This window comes from Stegostoma tigrinum, chromosome 1, assembly GCF_030684315.1.
Source record: "Stegostoma tigrinum isolate sSteTig4 chromosome 1, sSteTig4.hap1, whole genome shotgun sequence".
Taxonomy (NCBI): Eukaryota; Metazoa; Chordata; class Chondrichthyes; order Orectolobiformes; family Stegostomatidae; genus Stegostoma; species Stegostoma tigrinum.
In genome coordinates this window covers 76,260,480-76,282,064 of record NC_081354.1, presented here as the reverse complement: position 1 = coordinate 76,282,064, position 21,585 = coordinate 76,260,480, and the positions used below count along the sequence as shown (strand labels likewise).

Sequence of the window (21,585 nt, the reverse complement as noted above, 5' to 3'; positions counted from 1 at the left end):
GACTAATTCCTGATTTAGACACTGTCTAAGGAAGTGTAAGCTTAAAAACATGAATTCAGTGCAAAAACACATCAAACAAGTGTGATTAAGAAAGGCTTGTGATATTGCATGGGTATGGTAGTTTGGTTATTCCTCTGGACAACTCTGGTCTTATGAGTTTCTGTCCCACAATGACAACTTGTGAAATAGAGTTCAAAAAATTAACATCAGAAGAAAATGAACATTTAACAAAAAAAACCTCCATTTTTATTTACCGTAGCCAATGAACTGGTTCAGTGAGAAGTTTCCAGCACCTGAAACCAGTAGCTGAAAGAACTGAGGTATAAATTTGACAAGTCTGATTACTGTAATTGCACATCCTGGCATCTAAAAGGATGTCTGGTCACCAAAAGTAGAATAAACTGTTCAGTACATCAAACTCACTTATAAATAAATGTCACTCATTTAGTTTAATTTAAAACTTCTTCCTTCTATGTTAAGAGAAAGAAAGAAAACTTGGATTATAAAGCACCTGTCACAACTGTACGACGTCCTAAAACCTTTATTGCCAAATGCAAGATCTTTTGTTATGTAGGAAATGTCAGTTGATTTACACAACAATGTCCCGCAACTAAAATGCATTTATCTGTTTTGGGTGTACTCTCAGAGAAATGTCTACTGTGTCAGGGACTAGGGTGAATGCCAATGTTTTTCTTTGAAAGTGCCATGCAGTCTTTTATATCCACAATATTTCTAAGTTTTTTACTTGCAGTGTATTGCATAGAAAATGAGATAACAGATATTCTACTCCAGGAATGTCACTTTCCTGGAATAGGTGTCCTTTCTGTGTTGTTTATTATGTGTTACTTGTACATATATCTGCACTTTTATGATCATCTTTCACATTTGGAATGGAGGGAATTGAGAAAAGCCCCCTTTTTATTCAAGGGGAAAAATATTTTGTAGTGTGGTAGAATGGAACCAGTAGAAGTTCGATTGGTATTTCTTCTTTTCCATGCTGAGATTATTGATGTGGATGCCCATCCTCACTGGACAGTTCTAATGATGATGTCACCAATACAAATGGTAACAGGATAGAGGGGAGACTGGTTTTTTAAATGGTCCTGAAGTTCGCTGGAACTTAATTACCAAAAAAAATAGACTCTTTGTCAATTTTTTTCATCATACTTTCATCAGGGCCGTTCACAATAAATACCAAAGTAAAGGGAAAACAGTCTTTTTAGATACTTTCAATCAACTTGTTCAAAAGTGTTATGATGTATCTGTGAGGCAGGTGAGACTTGAGTCCCTCTTTCCTGGTCTAGAGCTAGGAATGCCAACACTGCACCACAAGAGCCCCTAGACTGCTGACTTGGTTGGCAGGTCGAGGTGTTGCTGCAGTGAATACACACAATAACAATGACCGAGCTTTGTTGAGATGTTAAATCTGGCAAGTTGCCTCTGATTGAGCAAAACTCAACATCAGTACTAGTGAACAAGTATTCTCAGGTAATGCCCATTCCAACAAATCATACTACAGCCTGGGAACTCTAAAGCCCCATTCAATATCACCATTTTCCAGGAAAAGAAACCAAATAGATGTGGCTGCTAGAAACCAAAAATTAGGACAGAAATTGCTGGATAAGCTCTGCAAGCCTGGCAACATCTGTGGAGAGAAAGCGGTGAGCCTTCTTCAGAACACTGTTTTCCAGGATCAGTTGGCACATGGATAATTCCATCCACATCTTCCTGTGACCTACCACTTTTAAGTACACTGAAAAATTATTACCACTCGGTGTGTCTTCCCTTTCCAACAGAATGTTGGATTTGTAAATGGAGTATTAAGTGAATCTTTTGGGTAGCATCCTTCATTAGCCAATCCTAGAGTTTAACCTTAATAAATAAAATAAGTGCTTTTTAAAATGCAATTTTGTTATCTGTGTTATGTATTTCATTAGGTTTTGGCACATTTGGGACCACTAATACCACAGCAAGTGGGCAAACAGCAGGATTTCCTTTTGGAGCATCAACAGGTATGATAACATTGATCAGCAAATGATCTGTGAAATAATTTGTTGCTACTGTTGCTCCTTGAAATTCCAGTATTGTTTTTTGCTGGATGAATACTGAAAGCTATCTTGACTTCACTGCTCACAGTTCGGTGAGCCTGGTGATCATGTTTGTCTGCCAAAAAATCCCCATAATGAAGATACAACTTCATTTGGTGAAACTTGATAGTCATTAATAGTGCCAGTTACTCATAGTGTACCCGTTCCAGATTTTGTTTGTTATTAAATAAAATAAAGCATGGTATTGTAATTAATTGTATAGTCAAATAGTCAATAGTCCTATGGATTATTTCTATTTGTTCCCTCTGGTGGGGGCATTATGAACAAATTAGAGCTGGACTATTCAGGCTTGAAGTTGGAAAGCCACTTATTCATTAAAAGAATTTGGAATTCATCCTTGCTAAAGCTTGTAGATGCTGGGTTAATTGAAGCTGCCAAGATCGAGATCTAGATTTTTCTTGGGTCAGGATGTCAAAGGAAATAAGGAGAAAATGGACTTGAAACCCAGAGCCATTTGTCTAATTAGTGAAATCAGAACTGGGTGCTGCAAAGTCTATTTTTTGTTCCATCTCTCCCTATGTCACCATGTTGTTCACATTAGCACAAAAACAGAAGTTGCTGGAAAAGCCCAGCAGGTCTGGCAACATCTGTGAAGAAAAATCAGAGTTAACGTTTCGGGTCTGGTGACCTTTCAAAGTTATGCGGTATTCTTAATTTGTTATTTTATATTCTGCAACTCTGTCACCAGATCCAAAACGTTAACTCTGATTTTTCTTCGCAGGTGCTGCCAGGCCTGCCGAGCTTTTCCAGTAACTTCTATTTTTGTTCCTGATTTACAGCACGCACAGTTCTTTTTGATGTTCACATTGGCTTCTGGTTCCTAAATGTTTCCAATTTAAAATTGCGATTGGTGTACTGAAATAAATACTTCCGCCTCACCACCCCTTATGGACCCTCCTTTCACCCTTAAACTGTCCATCCCCCAGCTCTGTGTTCGGTTACCTAGACATCTACCCTACACGAGATTCATGCTTAAGCAACTTTGCCTTTGCAGCTTACTTTGTCTTAAAACAAAGGTATTGTGAATCCCTTTTCATGTTTCATTCTCTGTGCAGGCATATTTTTCCTTCTTCACTACTTTGTGATGCACCCTGTCCTTTGTTTTCTGTGTTCAAGGTAATATGTCAATTGTACTTCCTAATATACAACAAAAGACTGAAAAGCTTGCAATGTGAAGGTTCACAAACTTCCTAATCTTTTGAGCAGTTGCATAGTGCTCAAAATCTCTAGCTTATCATTACCCTTGAAAGATTGCCCTCCATTGCTCCAAAAGGTCTACCCTATTGAAATCGCCCCTGTGTTGGGCATTAATGCGGTGAATAGATTGTGTTAGTTTTCTCAATGACTTGTTAAGTTGGAATGGTTTTCAATAATTTTTTTAAAAAATCATTACTCACTATAGATCTTTACAAGAGCATTGTTTTGAGAAATATATCCCAGAAAAAAGGAATTCTACATTTCTTTTGGTGTAAAGAATGGGAATGTCTTTCGGTAGCATGGGGAAGGGTGACTGTGGATTACAACAGAACAAGTAAAGCAGAAGAAAAGGCTATGAAAGATTGGAGGAAAAGGATTGGTCTATGATTTTTCATCAAACTGGATGAATTCCTTTTCGTTTATATCTAATCAAAATGGGAGAATCTTGCCCCATGTGCATTTATGAATGGAAACCTAAAGCCGTATTTCAGTTCCCATTTACAGACACGCTTATTGTGGTCACTTTCAAACATCTTGAGAGCTGAAAAAAAATTAACTTTTTAAAATTAAAACAATATTTTTTTTTCGTCTGGGAATTAAATATAGTTTCTTTATGTCCTGTGACCGAAGTTGAACATGTTTTTGTAGTAATCATGTGATACTGGCTTGTATTAGCATGTGACAAAAACAATTTCTACAGTTGATACTTCTGACTCGGCTCCAACTTTGATTCAGTGGTAGCATTCACCCATTTGAGTCAAAAGTCACGGTTCCAATCTCTGCTCCAAAATTGGGTTGAACTGAGGATGTTGACTTTCCAATGACCTATTACACTGACAGCCTCCACCCTGCTCCCCAACTTTGGGATGCCTTGCTTTAGATGATTTGGCCTGGCAGTATTTTAATTGGCTGAAATGAACATGAGAATATTTTAGGGCCACATGTTTTTATTTACCGTAAGTTTTGCAGTATACTTAATTTGTTACTTTGACTTCTGCAACTGTGTGCAACACTAGTTTGTATTTATTTTAATGTGTCCCCTCTGTGTTTTCCATTTTAATACAACCTAATACTGTTCTTACGAGCTTTAGAAAAATCTAAACTGGGAGAGGTTGTTTTGGAGCCTTAATAAAATGCTGTTTGCTTTAAACTAACCATTTCTTGCATCGGTTTTACAGTGCTTCCTTTTCTACAGGTTTTGGTGGGCTTGGAGCTGCTACAGCCAGTAGCTTTAATTTTGGGGGTTTCGGACTAAACGCTAACACTGCAATTGGCTTAAATATCGGAAGTTTTGGTGCAGCTACAACCACAGCTTTTGGTTTTGGTAGTGGTGGCTTGGCTGGCACAGGTAGTTCCCTGCTACTGCAATCAAAGTGGCAGATTATTTTTAATACACTCATTCATTTCAGTGCCTCATTTCATCTAAGTTTTGGTTTCACCAAGGTTTTGACATCCGAATTATTGTCTGTGAGCGAACAGATCCACAGCTGAGTGGCTCAGTGTTACATTCTATACGTACATTTGGAAACCCTACACTGTAGTAATAAACATTCTGAAATTCTTTGAGTCTTTACTTAGTTTTGATTCAGCAGTTCTCTGTGATTGCTATCGGTTGTATCTTCCTCCAGTATTGTAGCAATTGATCACAGCAGCTGGGAGTAGTATACAGTCTGTACCTGGTTTTGCGTAGTTAGCATCAGTCCTGAAATAATGGAAGCTGGTTAGAACAATGCAGTTAAGTTGCTGTGTCGACTGAAGGAAGCGCTATGCATTTAACCCTGGAAGGAGAATATTTGACCCATCTTGTTTGTGCCGGTTATTTCAAAGAACAGCCATATTAATCTCACCACCCAGCTTATTACATTGGAAGTATGCATATAATTTCCTATTTAAGTTACATGTGAATCTTCTTTCTGCAATACATGCCAACTCATATTTGCCAGTGATCTTCATTGACTGTTGATGCTCTTGATTGGAGAAAAGGTTTTCTCCTCGTCTACTTTTCTTAAAATCCCTCATGATTGTAGTCTCCTCTTAATTTTCTCTGCATTAATAGCAAGCTCCTCTTTTTCATCGAAATATAAAAGGGCAAACGTTTGAATTGTGGTTAATATTAAAAATTATATTCCAACCCCCTTTTTGTAAGCTTGTTGAATAATCACTTCAGTGAAACCATGTTACCCTCTAATAGGCCACTTCAAGTGACGTTTTCATTGCTAGACCTCGAGGTCTGTGAGATCATGGCCTAAACATAGTCTTTCTCTCCTCCCTTTTGAAGAAGTGCTTTTGCTTATCAGTCCCTTTAACGTCGTGGTCAAGATTGGTAGACTGTAGATGTGAATCCCCACCCCAGGAAGTGCCATGTACCAATATCAACACATTTCATTGTTGCTAAATCCATTCTAGTGTTATACTAATGTCGTGTGAAATGTCATAAAGATTTAATTTTAATCAGTAATTTGACTTTGTAATAGGTGCAATAAAATAAACGGACTTAATTGGAGAGCAAGTAACTTTGCAGTGTTAATCAGTACTTAATGACCTATTTATTAGAACTCAAGATAGATACATTTTCTGTCACTTCATCTTTTATAAATTCAGTAGAGCCAATATTTCTAAAAGCCCAATGAAATTTGATTATTAAATGGTAAATTGGTCTGCTTTTTTTCTGTCTAATTGTTGTATTGTAAAATGACTAATATTGTTTGAGGGGAGCATTCTGTATTTCAGCTTGTATTCCGAGAACATCACCAGTCTTAAGTGTGGCTGCACTATTGCGCAGGCTATGCATTTTTCCCTGCGCATGGGAGATCTCTGCTTAAGAGTGTGTAATGAGATTTGTTGAACATAGCCCTGGAGATCAGCTTATGTTCAGCCGCAAATTGTTTCCTGACTGACTTGGAGTACTTGTGCCATACATTCAGCAACCCAACCCTGCTTTGTATCGGGTGCAATCTGTGCTCCAAAACGATTTGCCAAATTGTTTGTCCTTCATCAGCCCTGCAAATGAAATCCTTCTTGCAATGATCTTCATATCTTTGTTGGATTTTAACTTAAGAAGCAACAACATGACTGGCACAGTGTAGCATGTTGTTCCTTGTCATTTTCTGTCTTTGCAGCTGTTTTGAAAGTGTCAGTTGTTGGTAACTTTAGTAACCAGCTGGCTTTATAATTCATGTGAAAATTTTCACTTACATGGACAGATATTTCATTATGTTGAAAATAAAATTTGAAAGCACCAAAATTTTCTAATCAGCGTTTTGAATAGTTTTGCAGTTCTGCAGAGCCCCAGCTTTAACATGATGAATTGTGTTCAACTGGAGAAAGTGATGTAGGGGTTTGCCAAAGTTGGTGGAAGAGTTCTAAAAGTGAGGGTGCAGCAATTGATTTCAATATGTTGACTGAGGGAAAGGAAAAGATTTTCAATGGTTTTCGTGCCTGATGTTTTATAACCTGCACTTCTTTTAAAAGGAGGACATTGGGAACAACAGAATGTCAGACTTTGTTGTATTCTCCTTAATGATCAAATAATGTCATAATAATCATATGGGGACCAGTTTAATGATGAAAGGTTGTTATCACCCCTTGAGCACAACCCCAGAGAGAGCCCATGCCAATGGCATGATGGGGAGAAAGTGGAAAATAAAAATGAATGTATTGTCACTGCTTACTTGACATCTGGTAATGGCTGAGCAGAACTTTTTTCAGTTATGTCTTGCAACATCTGAAACCATTGTTCATGATCCTTGCCACAAACGCTGTACTGTTACCACTGTCTCTGTCACTGACCTTGGCCACTGTCTGAGACTGAACAGGCTGCTTTATGTTGAGCCCAGGGCTGAGCTTCTAACCACATAGCTCTGCTGTTGCTAAGCGTGCCCATTTCCACCTCCATATCTTTGCTTCATCACAACTCATCTGCTGCTGCCACTCTCCTTCGTGCCTTTTTTTTTTGCTTCTGGTCTTAAGTATTCCAGTGGACTCTTGATTGGCTTCCCATGTTTTGTCATCTGTAAACCTGGTGTCTGGTTTGGGCACTTTGCCACTGTATTGTCAAAATGTCATTGTGGTGCCACTTTTCTATATGAGAGCATCTTGACTGTTTGTTCTTCAATATTCATGGTTAACCTTGACTGAGAAAGCACTCCTTTTTAACAAATGGGTGGCTGTGAGCAAGGAATACTGGCTTCTGCTGACCCAAACCATAATCATAATGCAGTTTTCTGCACTGTTATTGTATGGAACTGTGGAAAACTTTGATTTCTTGAACTTTGGTTTTTACTTTGACAAAACTACAAGTACATTGCTGCTAGCATAAAGCTCTATCCACTGGCTCAACACCACCATCAGGAGGAATTGTATTTTGCTACGATTTAACAATGGAAATTAAAAATGTTGATTTTCGAAAAAAAATTAGGTTCATGAAAATAAAGGAACCACCTGATCGAGACTGTGACATTTAGAAAAGCTCCATAGTTCCTCCACTGCTCCCAGCAAATATATTGAAATAGTTTGATGTTAGAAGCTTGCCCAACAGTCAAACAATTAATCAAGTAAACAGAACCATGCCCTTTCGAATCAGTGGGTAAAGTGTTAAAGTGCTTCCCCCAATGCATTGTATGCTATCTTCTCTGGTCTGGAAATATATTGTTTGGCAACATGAGTTGAATGGAAGTTTCTGAGCAGACTTTGAGCATTTTCTGATGCCATTGACATCATTTTAGAACAGTGCTTTAGGACTGGAACCTGAATGATAACAGGGTTTGGATAAGCAAAGCCATTTTTATTACTATTTTATACATATTTTCTCACCATTATGTCTCCAGGAAATGTTTATATCATTTGTGGTTTCACTTTATGCATCTGGTATCATGTATTCTAACATCATTCTACAATCTAGAAAAATCCAAAATTGGTCACTCTCTGTGCTCCTCGCTGGAGAGTTGACAGTGCAAGAAACATATTCACTATATCTATTTGGATTTTTTTGTTTGCTGCTACTTTTTTTTGAGTTACCGTTTCCTTTAATTAAAATATCTCTTGCTGTCAGTGTTGCGAATTGTTTATGTACTTAATTCTTAAGTACTAATATTTGGAATAACTTGCTGTTGTCTTGTTTGTTTAGAGACACAGTTTTTTCTTGCTCATCATTTACAGAACGAAAGCTCAGTTCTTGCATTACATAGTCATTGTTTGAGATAGAGCAAAAGACATGCTTGTGGCCCTAACAAATCCATAAAGCAGGAGTGAAGCATAAATAGTCAGTTAGGTTTAGGGGTGGATCTGAATCGTGAACGATGTTACCAAGTACTTTTTTTAAAAAGTGAAAGTACAAATGCTGTAAATTTGGGGAAAAGGAATCAACTGTAAAGAGGGGAAGTGGTTTAAGATAACAACAAGGTGTGGAGCTGGATGTACATAGCAGGCCAAGCAGCATCAGAGAAGCAGGAAAGCTGACGTTTTGGGTCTGGACCCTTCAGAAGATGGTTTAAGGTTATGATAATAGGTCCTTTGCTGATAAGGCTTCAAATACTGTTGTATCTCTTTGCTAATGGACGTGCCTTTATATCCAGCATTAAATGGGTTCACAGATGTCGTCTGTCAATTAATTAGTAAGTGTGGCATAGACTAAAAGTTCCTTTTTTAGTTTTAACAATTTTGAGTTGAGGAACTGAATATTAGTTTGTGTTTAGCAAAACTGTTCTGTCACAATGAATGTGAATTCTTGAAAGCTTTTTGTTTAGAAAGCTGGAACCTGCATGTGAAATCTATCTTTAAACATATTTAATAGATTTGTCACATTTCAGGAAAAAAATGCATGTTATCATGGGGAAAGAGAATGTTTATTGCGTAGTTTAAGGAGGAATATCCTGCATTTTAAAAAATGTTGCTTCCTAGCTGGATCTGATTCGGTTCATTTGTGTTTGTGATCAATTGTCAAAAATGCTTTCTTTTTATTTGAAATCATTGTACACCATGAGCCACTTTCATCAAAAGATTACTCACTATTACTTATTAAATTTTATTTTTGTTCCCAATCATACATGTGAAATTCTGATTGGCATTCCCGTTTAACTGGGGATATTACAAAAAAATGAGACATGTGATTAAGACTTTTTATCCGGGCAAAGAATCAAAATACAATATTAGAGTTTTAGAGGGTCTGCTGATCAGGGTTATGCATGGTGAACTAATATTGAGGCAAAGTTGTTACTGAGGCTAGACAAATACACTTGCTCCTGTATCTGTGTATGAGTCAATGTTTGTTTTAAATGCTGTAATTTTTTTTGGAAATTACAGTCCAGTAGTTGGAATAGATGAACCTGTAGTCTTTTTGTTACTGCGGCATTGTGCTGATAGTTCCGTGTAGAAGTCAGGGTCAATAAAATTATCCTACTGGATACAAGCATTGAATGTGTTCAGTGAAGTTCATTCCTCAGCCGGTTAATCGAGCAGTTAACCATTTTAAAATAAATGTTAATTGACCCTAGAGGAAGGAATTTAATTTGTAAGTTTCGTTAATCCTTATTGCAAGGCCAGTGTGTATCTGGTGTTCCCTTTTTTAGTTCTCTTTATTGCGTGTTTGAGCTTACTGAACCTTTTGACTAATTGGCTGTGTTTAAAACATGTGCAATTTTGTGAGTCTGGCCTACGTGAATGTAGTTGAGTTTTCCAGTCTTGACTCTTAGTGCTGTGCTTGAAATATCACCTTTTCGAGTTTTGAGATGACTTTTCCTTTTATAAAATGTAACACCAAGTTTTTGGTTCATTATGTTCTGTGTGATGCCAATAAATGTTTCCTTCTCATTCTCGCCACACTTGCATGACAATTTGGATAAATTCCAGTACAGCCGCTTTTTTTTTTGTGAGAATGTCATTCTCTTCAGTTATGTTTTTGCCTGATTAGGGATGATCTTTCTGTTGTTTTGCATTAAAATTAACTTCAGATCAGCGTTTAAATGATGCATTTCTCCAACCTTGCACTCATACACTTAACAAGGAGCATCAGTGTGTTAATTTTTCTAGCTACAATAATGTAATTTTGCATATGGTTAGTAGGTATTTGTGACCCATCATTTCCAACATGTTGTTTAAAGTGCAAAAGGTGCCCTTACCATCCTGGCAAGGATGACAAGAACTAGGATTCTTTTACTGGCCAGATGCAATTTTTTTTTTTAGAAATGTGCTTGGTTTTACCTGTGACGTCTTAGCTTGTCAAAAAGTTTTACTCAAATACCTGGTCACTGTTTTGTGGTTGGCTATTTTGGTAGCACTTACATCAGACAGGGAGCAGTTTTTAATTGCATTTTCTAACAATATCCAATCATACACTTTTTTTTTCTAACTTTGAAAATTGTGTAAATTATTTTGTTGCAGTCCCTTCCTTTACATAACATAGCTAATGAATCTAGATGTTTTAATGGAAAAAAATGCCAGTGTTTTCTAGAAACCTGCAAGGGCAGTTTAAAAAAAAAAGTATTTTTAGTATCATTTAGCAAAGGAAACTGTTTCAGATCTCAGATCTTTTCATCAAAATGGTCAGTTTCATAGATTCTGTTTATCATGATCTTTTGATAATATATTTAAAGCAGTTATATATTCAATAACTTGCTGACAGTGGCTGAAAGCAGATCATCTTTCTCTCGGAACACCAACTAAACAGTTTTTTTCATAAAAAGTTGAAAGAGATTTTCTGAATTTCTGGCTTAAACATTAAAATGCAAGTGGTGACATTAGTTGGACTGATGTCTGTATTGCAATCCTTTCTTGTGCATCGTATGTGAAGGACCCAGAAAGTTGGGGGGGGGGGGGGTGAAAGAAATTGAGAATTTTGATGGCACATTCTAGATATTTTTCAAGTTACCTCTTTCATCTTTCTTAAGAGAGCTTGAACCTTATGGATTTGTCTGATTTTTGAAGGAGGCATTTCTATTGTAGGTGAATGCATGAGAAATACTGATAGATATGGGCCCCTGGTTAAAAGGAAGAGAGAGTTATTTCGTGAAGAGATCTTTGTTTTCCAAAATGATGATTTAATACGATCAAATAAAATAATTGATCCAAGAAGATTGGAAGCCTGACCATGCAGCTTCACTATTGCAAACGCAGATTAGTCAATTTGATATAAGAATGCTGTGAAACATGCTGAAGACTGCGTAAGATAGTAATCAATGTATTTCTAGCCATGCACCACAGTGCTGCAATTATGTTATGGTATAATTCACACAACTGTAATCATCTCCTGATCGTAATGGAAGAACCTACTACCCTTACAGTGCGATTACGTGTTTAGGAATGGATTGGAGTTTCATTAAATTACGGTCAAAAAATACCCACTAAATCTGGAAATATTCTGGTTGATTAATTTCATTTTGAAATAATGGTGGGTCACAAATGCAAAGGTATGAAATGAATTAGTTTACTTTTTGTTGAACTCTGATTTTTCTTAAATGTCCACATAGGTGGTTTTGGAGGGTTTGGCACAAGTACGACAGCTGCTCCCGCTTTCAATTTCTCAGCAACACCTGCCAATACAGGGGTAACAGGTAAAAAGAAAATGGTATTCGCTTGCCAGAGAGATTTAACAAATAAAATTTTATTTTGGACAATCACAAAATATTTTGTGCTTCTTGAAGAGGGTATGCTGGTGGTGTTCAAGGGAGCAAAGAACATTTACCTTACAAACAATTTGTTCATGGAATGTGGGTATTGCTGGCTAGGCCAGTATTCGATGCCCACCCCTCGTTGCTCAGAGGGCAGTTAAAACTCAGCCACGTTGCTGTACTCACATTAAGTCAGACCGGGTAATGGTGGCAGATTTCCGTCTCTAAAGGAAATCAGTGAAACAGGTGGGTTTTTGCAGCAATTGACAATGGTCACTATTAAGCTAGACTTTTCTTTAGTGAAGTGAAGAATTCAAATTTCAGTATCTAGTGGGACTTGAACCCATGCCCCAAAACATTAACCTCTGGTTCTAAATTACTAGTCTGGTGACATTACTGCTGTGCCACTGCTTCCCCTTACACTGCTGCTGCTTAAGTAAGTAGGGTGGCTTTACATTGTTGTAAGCATCAAGCCATTGAGGCAGAAAATTTCTTTAGATATTGTGTGCTTGTAGATGGACTTTGCAACAGAATAAAGGACTGATTAGCAGCAATTCAACGATAGATGACACTACAGCTTACTTTACAGTGCATGCTGAAAAATAAAATCCTGGGGAAGGTGCAGTGTGGTTGTAAAATAGTTTGTCCAAACGCTCAAGATGTTTGAAAATTTTAAATTTGTTGACTATTATTCCTTTTGATTTCTAGTGAGAGGCTGCTGAAGGTATAGTACCTGCTTAAATCCTAGCTATATTCACGATTCCTTGTACAATTTAGATTGCTGAGTCCCAACAGAATATACTGGTTCCATTGCTGTTGCTCATAATTTGGATATGTTTTGATGAGCTGCTTTTGTCATTGAGAACATTGTGAAGCATGAAAAATAGTGCTATCTGTAAATTTTTGGTGATGTTTGTTCAAGAGATTCTTGTGTAGTTATTACTGGCAGACTATAGAATGGAAAAGGAGGGTAAAAGAGGATATTTTGTTGGTTAAAATATCCGCAAACGTTTGTTTACTTGCAAACAGCCCATGATAGCTTTTCTGAAAAGGAGGGTCTTCTGCCAGTTAGCTCTCGCCCAGCAGTGTAGTGTGCTTTTTGGCTAAGTGCTTCGGTTTACATACACCTATGGTTGAGCCTCATGCCAATTTCCAAAATGTGATGTATCACATTGCTACTTTTCAGTCAGACTGTCCAGAAGTGCTAATTTATGACGGAATATGGTTTCATGGCTAGCATCTATTTTTGGCTATTGTGCCAGACTTGTCATTGTCTGTGCATCAGCATCGATTAAGAGTACCGACAGGCGATTTGACAGGGAATTGGTATGGGGGTGGGGGGGGCCGAGTGCAGAGGGATTTGCAAAAATTATCCAAATATTCTCTCTGTTGCCACGAAAAAGAGCTGGAAGCAATTGTACAGCACCCTTCTAACGCACCCTGGCTGAGACCAAGATACTTTTGGTGATCACGTAACTCTATTTGTAGGTTTCTGATTTTAAATGGTTATCAGTAGGAGGAGCTTGCATCCCGCTCACCGGTACTTCAAAGAGGAAAAATCAAACTGTCTGAAATTTAACAGCAGAACTTAGAACCACGAGGCAAGATTTTTCAAATGCCAGGTGGGGTTTCCTGTCCTGGCACCTGAAGAGTCAATGCTGAGCACCTTTGTGCTAGACGTGGTCGATTCACACCGTGTGATCTACCACCAGCAGGGTCTTTGCTGCGAGTGTGGGCTTGATTTTCTGGTTCTGACCTGCCAGCCAGCCTGGTTATCTGGTCGCTCTTGGTTCCAATGCTCCAGTTTGTGACCAGGCTCAAGACTTCCAGCAGTTCCCCAAATGCAAAGTTCTGGAGTCCAGGACCGGAAAAGTATGGGCCTGTACTTTCTGGTTCTGTTGGTGGGCAGTGGAGGTAATGCCCAAGGGAAATAGGGAGTGCTGGAGGAGCCAGAATTTGATCGGAGAGGATCCCCTTACTGGGTACTGACCTTGTGCAGGGAGTGCGGAGGGATTGGGAATGACACTCTATGTGGAAGGAAGCTCCTTGAGAAAGATGATCTGTCAGGTTTTCTCCACCACCCCTGAACTACTCTTGGCAATCTAGAAGTTGAGGGTCTGATGGCAGCCCATAATTGGCCATAAGATATGAGAGCAGAATCAGGCCATTCAGCCTATCGAGCCTGTTCCACCATTCGATTTGTGGTTGATATGTTTCTCAGCCCCATTCTCCTGCCTTCTCCCCATAACCCTTGATTGCTTCACTAATCAAGAAACTATCTGTCTTTTGTCTTAAAGACACTCAATGACTCAAAACTTGGCCAATTTGCCACAGGGTACCTTTCATCTCCTCTTTCTAGAACTTCATGTGAAGAGGAATGTAAGCACTCTGTCTTGGTCAGAGTGTCTCTCCATTGCAACTTGTAGGGAATTGGATGAGGTAACAGAGGGCAGATGTCAAATATATAACACTACAGTTCATCACTTCAAAGGCAGAAATTAATAGGAAGTGGCGAAAATGATTCATTACATCATTACTGAAGTCTGTAAGGGATAGGCTTCAAACTTAATATCTCTAACAGTGCAGCAGACTTGAACTCATTTGTGTAGTCAGATTTGTACTGATTTTTGTGGTTGTCACAACATTAGCTCAATTCTTTAAATTGTTTGAGCTCAGTATTTCCTTCACTCAGTTCTTTCCCTCTGTGATGCAGTCAGAAGCTGCGGTTTGCAAAATAACATGAAAATCAGTATGAATTTGTTGGTGGAAGGTGGATAGAATAAAACAGATGTCATTCATCATAGATAGTTGATATGAACGTAATGCCTCATAGCATTCCATACACGTGCATACCGGCACATTCATGCACAAACATGCACTTATGAGCTTGGCTTAATTAATGGCACTCCAATTGATGATTAAAGTCCCATTGCAGCTTTGAGCACACAATGCGCTGTCTTTTAAAGGAATTATTAAATCAAAGCTGTCCGACACCTTGCCATGCACAGAATTAGCCCTTTTGTTTATTTGGCACAACAGCATTGTCTGCCCTTCAAAAGGATTCCCCTAGTTGGAATGTACTTTGAGACATCCTGAGGAAATGATAAACTGCTATGTAAACTTAAATTTCTTTTTAAAACTGGACTGTGGCTTTTGTTTTGTTTTAGATAAATGTTTGTAGCTGCTTCATAAGACATTTTCAGCAGTTGTTCAAAGTTTCTTTTGTGAACTATACATAAAATTTTTCCTAAGAATAACCTGAACTAAACTAACAGTTTGGTAATCCTAAGAAAGCCGGTGTTGCAATTACAAATGCCAAAATATTGCATGTAGTTTTCTTTATTTTTCAGGCCTTTTCCAGAACACACAGAATAAAGGCTTTGGGTTTGGTGGTGGTTTTGGCACCGGCACTGGCGCAGGCCTGACAACCGGCTTAGCAGCTGGTTCCACATTTGGAGGATTTGGTGGCTTTGGTACTCAGCAACAACAGCAAAGTAAGTTCACAGGAAGGCAAAGGCACTAACTAGGTTTTGTTTTGCTTAAGACACTTTTAAAATCAGCTGGGAGTTTTGTTTGGGGGCCATAACATTGATGCACTGATTAGAGTTAAAGTGCCTGTTGTATTTACATAAAAGATTGATGTCAAAAGCAAAGGCTACACTTATATTTTATGCATTCGGCAAATTCAAAGGTTATGTACAGTAGAGACAAATTTCATTGATTCCTATTGTAAGTGTATTATAAATCAATCTGCCCCCTCTATCCTTCTGCTCACTAGATTGTCCTTTCCTCATTTCCCAAATGATGAAAAATAATCAAATTACTCATACATTTTAAAGCTGGAGGACTTCTTGGACAGGCAATACAGCCTCAGACACAGTCAGCTCAACTGATCAACACAGCGAGCGCCCTTTCTGCGCCAACTCTACTGGGGGATGAGCGCGATGCTATATTGGCCAAGTGGAACCAGCTACAGGCGTTCTGGGGAACTGGAAAAGGCTACTTCCATAATAATCTGGCTCCTGTAGAGTTCACTCAAGAAAACCCTTTCTGTCGGTTTAAGGTGAATGTTTAAATAAAAGCAACTTCAAATGTTTGTTCTCGTACACAACTGATTCCGACAAATGTCGGATATAAGAGTTTTTACCTCCAGGAAAAAGCAAAGAGGAAAGCAAGAACCTCCATAAATTCCAGGTGCAGCACCTCATTGGCATGAACTGGCCATAAATCCTAACCATTCAATTATCTGCAAAGGAAATCTTGTGATACTTAAGATCAGTTAAAAGGTTACGTGATGGTTGAATAGAAAGTAGTTTACAATTAAACTGTGACATTATTGATGTATATGAGGATATATATTGCATATTTGCATCTGACAGCACTTCTGAAATTGTTGTTGATCAGTTATTTCAATCATTGACATAGTGAGGTTCAGAGGGTGTATGCTTTGTCAATGTGAGTTTGTTGTTTATCTCTGAACTGCTTTTGCCTGCACTGGCCACAGGCACTGCTAATACAGATAGCAAACCAATGTGGTTCCTATCACCATGAATAGCTACATGACTGCTATTTGCCCAGAAGATTGGGTAACTAACAGAAAGCAAAGAGTGGAAATAAATGAATGCCGACTGGAAAAGCAATCAGTGACTAGTGGTGTGTGTCAGGAATTAGTGTTGGGACTGCGATTGTTCACGATGTACGTAGATAATTTAGAGTTGGAGACCAAGCGTAGTCTAAGTTCACAGATGACACCAGAATGAGTGGTAGAGCAAAGTGTGCAGAGGGATGTGGATAGGTTAAATATTTGGGCAAGTGCCTTGCAGATGGCGTACATTGTTAGTAAATGTGAGGTGATTCATTTTGGTGGGAATAGCACCAAAATGGGCTATTACTTAAATGGTGAAAAATTGCAGCACGCTGCTGCACAGAGGGACCTGGTTGTCCTTGTGCATGAATCACAAAACATTGGTAATTATAGGTAGTAATTACGGCAAATGGAATATTGTCCTTCAGTGCTGGAGGGATACAGTATAAAATTGAGGTTATGCTGCAGCTGTTACAGGGTGCTGGAGAGGCTACATTTGGAGTATTGTGTACCATTTTGGTCTCCTTACTTGAGGAGGGATGTAATGCCACTGCAGGTGGTGCAGAGGAATGTTCGCTTGGTTGGTTCTGGAGTTGAAAGGGTTGGCTAATGAGGAGAGATTTGAGTAGACTGGGACTCTCTTCATTGGAATTTAGAAGAATGAGGGGAAATCTTATCGAAACACACAGAATTATGAAGGGAATAGATAAGATAGAAGCAGGAAAGTTGTTACCACTGATGGGTGAAACTAGAACTAGGGGGCATAGCTTCAAAATAAGGGAGAGCAGATTTAGGACTGAGTTGAGGAGAAATCCAAAGGCTTGTGAATCTATGGAATTCCCTGCCCAACGAAGCAGTTTAGGCTACCTCGTTGAATGTTTTTAAGGCAAAAGATAGATTTTTGATCACTAAGGGAATTAATGATTATGGTGAGTTGATGGGTAAGTGGAACTGAGTACATAAAAGATCAGCCACGACTTTATTGAATGGTGGAGCAGCCTCAATGGGTCAGATGGCCTACTCTTGGTCCTCCTTATGCTGAAATGGTTTACTTAATTCTCATCTGTGAGAATCCCCAACCGATTGCGGAAGTTAACTTGAGTAGCAGAAAATTTTTTAAAAATCTCTTCCAATAGTGTGCTAAAGTTACAGTTCACCTTTAAATATTTAATGTTGTGCTTAAATTCCTGTGACATGTTACAAAAAAATGTTTTAGAATTTTCTTTCTTGTGTTTAATATTATTATTATTATTATTATTATTATTATTATTATTATTATTTTTATTTTTATTTTTATTATTTTATTATTTAATAATTAATATTATTATTATTATTATTATTATTCTTACCAAACTCCACATCACGTTGTTTTTAAAGTTTCTGATCGGCTTTAAAACCAGATTTTAGCTCAACTTGAGAAGTGACCAGAACACTTTGACCTGGTTGTTATTGCAACAGCCAGATTGTATTGTTCTGTTAAAGGTATTCGGAGCTTGGACTTGGTCTGGAAAGTGCGTTGTTATAACCTGGCACATCGGCAGCGATGGGATACTAAAATAAACTATCGTGTGAATTGTACTGCATTTTGACATTGATTCTTTGTGCATAGTCGATACTCCCCATTTCCCTGACTGACTGTGTGGGTGTTTTTGTGGCCTTGTTAGACTCTCATCTTGAAGACCTCTGAAAGTAATTAATTAATGTTTTGCATCTATCTTGTCATAGACTGTTGGTTTCAGCTGCATACCCAATAATAAGGATGAGGATGGCCTGGTAGCTTTGGCTTTTAACAAAAAAGAGGCAGACGTTCGAAACCAGCAGCAATTGATCGTAGAATCTTTGCACAAAATTCTCGGGGGATTGCCACAAATCATGGTGAATGTTGAAGGAATCCGAGCTCTGCCAGACGACCAGTAAGTAATGCGAGTCGGTTATTTGACGTTGTTCTTTGTTTACTATGAAGGAACAGTGTTAATGACAGAGAATAATACATTGTTTTTCTGAAGAAGGGTCCAGACCCGAAACGTCAGCTGTCCTACTTTTCTGCTGTCTGGCCTGTTGTGTTCACCCAGCTGTACACTGTTACCTCATAATACATTGTTAGGATAGTTCAACTCTGAACGCAACTATGTTGGCTGTAGCACAGCTTGTGGCGGGATAATCTGTCTCTTCAGCTCCCAACAATTCCTTTTAAAAGAAGCAAAACTCAAAAGAGCTGTTAGAAATTGGAAATAAAGCTGGAAAATGTTGAAATACTCAGCAGGTCAGACTGTATCTATGGAGAGAGGTGCAAGGTTAATCGCTCTAGAGCATTATGTTAGAAGCATCCTCGCTTCATCAGTGGGATTGTCCTGCTACTTACCTCACTAATGTTTTTCAAAGTCATTCTCATTATCTGCGGTTCAATTTTTTAATATATTTATACTTATTAGGAGTTTTATTTGTAATTATCTAAATTCATTTCACACAGGAATAGTTTCCCATAAATTTTTTATAATCATCAGAAACTAGTCTTTTTCCCATCAATCTAGGTGAATTTTTTTAAATATATTCAATTGTGGGATTTGGGCATCACTGCCTGCCCAGTATTTATTGCTCTCATCCCTAGTTGCCCTTGAGAAGGTGGTAATGAGCTGCCTTCTTGAACCGCTGCAGCCCACCAGCTGTGGGTTGACCCACAATGCCGTGAGGGAGGGAATTTCAGGATTTTGACCCAGCAACAGTGAAAGAATGGCAATATATTTCCAAGTCAGGATGGCGAGTGGATTGGAGGGGAAGTTGGATGTGCTGGTGTTCCAATTGAACTTGCAGGAATAAAAAGGCAGACTGACTGTAACTAAAATATTGCTAGAAATTGGTGGAGTGGGGGATATGCTGGACCATGAGTTTGCAGATTGTGTGGGTGTGCAATTCTGCTTCTGTTGTTGGCCCACAGTGCCTCATGCATGCTCTGTTTCAAGTTACTAGTTTAATTCTGCGTGTATTCCGTTCGGCTAGGTGATAATGCTTCGCAACATGATGGAAAGTACTTGGTGTGAGGTAGGACTTTGTTGCCAGGACTCTGCAGTGGGCACTCTTATTATCATGGATAGCTGCTTCTGCAGCTGGTAGATTGATGGAGAATGGGATTTTTTTGGTCTTTTGTTGGTTCCCTCACTGCCTGCCACAGACTCGATCTAGCAGCAGCAGCTTTTTGGACTCGGTCAGTAGTCCTGCTGTCAAGCCACTCTTGATGGTGGACATTGAAGATTCCCCACTAGAGTACATTCTGAGCTCTTGCTATGTTCAGTGTGTCCCCTGTTGATGCTCAACGTGGAAGAACACGATTCATCACTTGAAGGCAGTGGCTGTTACGTGCAAATCAGCAGGAAGGTTTCTTGCCTTTGACCCGATAGCATGAAACTTCACGATCCGAAGACCATGTTGAGGATTCCCAGGGCAGCACTAACTGAATACCACTGTGCTATTGCCTCTGCTGCACCTGTTTTGCTGTTGGGAAAGGAATACCCTCCAGAGATGGTGTTGGTGTTGTCTGGATCGTAATCGTGCTTGTGTAATTGTACCTTACAGTTAATCCTGGGCTGTTCCTTCACTAGTCTGTGTCAGTTTTCCCACCTTTAGCACTCGTCTTTGGGTGTTAGGAGATCTTTGCAGGACCAACAGTGCTGAGTTTGCAGTTATTGTTTCTGATGTCTGGTTGTCTGCCCAGTTTCATTTCTTTGAGACTGTTGAGCAGTTTGAAGCAACTGAATGGCTTGCTGTTCCTGTTCATAGGACAGCTAAGAGTCAATACGTTGTAATAAACCTGGAGTCACATGTAGGACGGGCCAGGTAAGGATGCAGATTTCTTTCCATTAATGACTGATCATCATTAGACTTTTGAAGATTTTTTAAAAAATTCTACTATCTGCTGAAACAACCCAGTGTGGAGCTGGAAGAACGCAGCAGGGCGGCAGCATCAGAGGAGCAGGAAAGTTGACATTTCTGTTCTGAAGAACGGTCCCGACCTGCAGCGTCAACTTTCCTGCTTCACTGATGCTGTGTGGCCTGCTGTGTTTGCTCAGCCCCGCATTGTGTTGTCTCAGACTCCAGCATCGGCAGTTCTTGCTATCTCCAACAGGCTACTATCAGCCGAGTTGTGATCTGAACTAGCACTTTACTTGTGTCTCTAGATTACATCTTGGATGTAAAGACCTTTTTTACTTACAGGACAGAAATGGTGATCTATGTCGTTGAACGTTTTCCAAACGGAAATTCCAGAAGGGTTTCGGTGACAAACCTCTACAGTTCGCTGGAGCAGGCTAATGTAAAAAGTCAACTGATGCAGTTAGGAGTGATTGTCGCACTGCCCAGAACAGAACTTTCTCCAGCTCAGATGAAACAACTGCTGCAGAATCCTCCTGCTGGTATGTAGTCAAATATGAAGCAGTTAAGCCACCTGTTTATTGAAATGAGCAGATAATGTGGATCAAAAACAGATAATTCTCGAGAAACTCAGGTCTAGCATCAGTTCTGGAAGAGTCATTTTGGACTCAAAACGTTAATGTTGTTATTGTTTCCAAAGATGCTGCCAGAATTACTGAGTTTCTCCATTATTCTCTGTTTCTTTCAGATTTCCAGTGTCTGCACTATCTTGCCTTTATTAGATAATGTGGCTGAATAGCTTCTGCACATGAAAATTGGACTCAAACCACAATATACAGGATAAACCTGTCATGTCTAACCCATTTAGATTCCTCCCCGTTTTGCCACAGAGGACCAACTCTGTCAAACTCAATCTCATGCTGAACTTTAAGAAAGACTGGAACTAATGTCATGTTTTACCTCACCATGCGTCTCAAAGTACGTAACAACCGTTGAAGTACTTTTGAAGTGTTGATGCTGTTGTAGGAAACAGCAGCCAATTTCTGTACAGCAGCTTCCCATAAACTGCATTATGATTAGCTGGTATGATCTATCATTTGTGATGCTGATCAAGGGATAAATTTTGTCCAGGTTATTAGATTTAACTCCCTTGCCCCTGTAAGTCATAGTACGGTGGGATCTTTAACATCCACCCAGACAGACAGATGGGATCTCGGTTTAATATACA

At 38.9% G+C, this 21,585-nt stretch overlaps 1 protein-coding gene across 6 annotated transcripts in view; it reads left to right on the top strand.

Moving 5' to 3' along the window:
• The window catches only part of nup54 (nucleoporin 54), a 55,473-nt gene that overhangs the window by 13,388 nt on the left and 20,500 nt on the right, over positions 1-21,585 (top strand). For 2 of the 6 annotated variants that reach the window (XM_048533659.2, XM_048533650.2), the window contains 7 exons: positions 1,938-2,012; positions 4,501-4,653; positions 11,768-11,851; positions 15,259-15,402; positions 15,748-15,971; positions 18,219-18,406; positions 20,703-20,899. In XM_048533659.2, coding sequence (XP_048389616.1) covers positions 1,938-2,012; positions 4,501-4,653; positions 11,768-11,851; positions 15,259-15,402; positions 15,748-15,971; positions 18,219-18,406; positions 20,703-20,899 — 1,065 coding nt within the window. The remainder of the gene's footprint in view (positions 1-1,937; positions 2,013-4,500; positions 4,654-11,767; positions 11,852-15,258; positions 15,403-15,747; positions 15,972-18,218; positions 18,407-20,702; positions 20,900-21,585) is intronic. The other 4 variants (XM_048533680.2, XM_048533667.2, XM_048533688.2 and 1 more) reach the window with 2 other exon arrangements.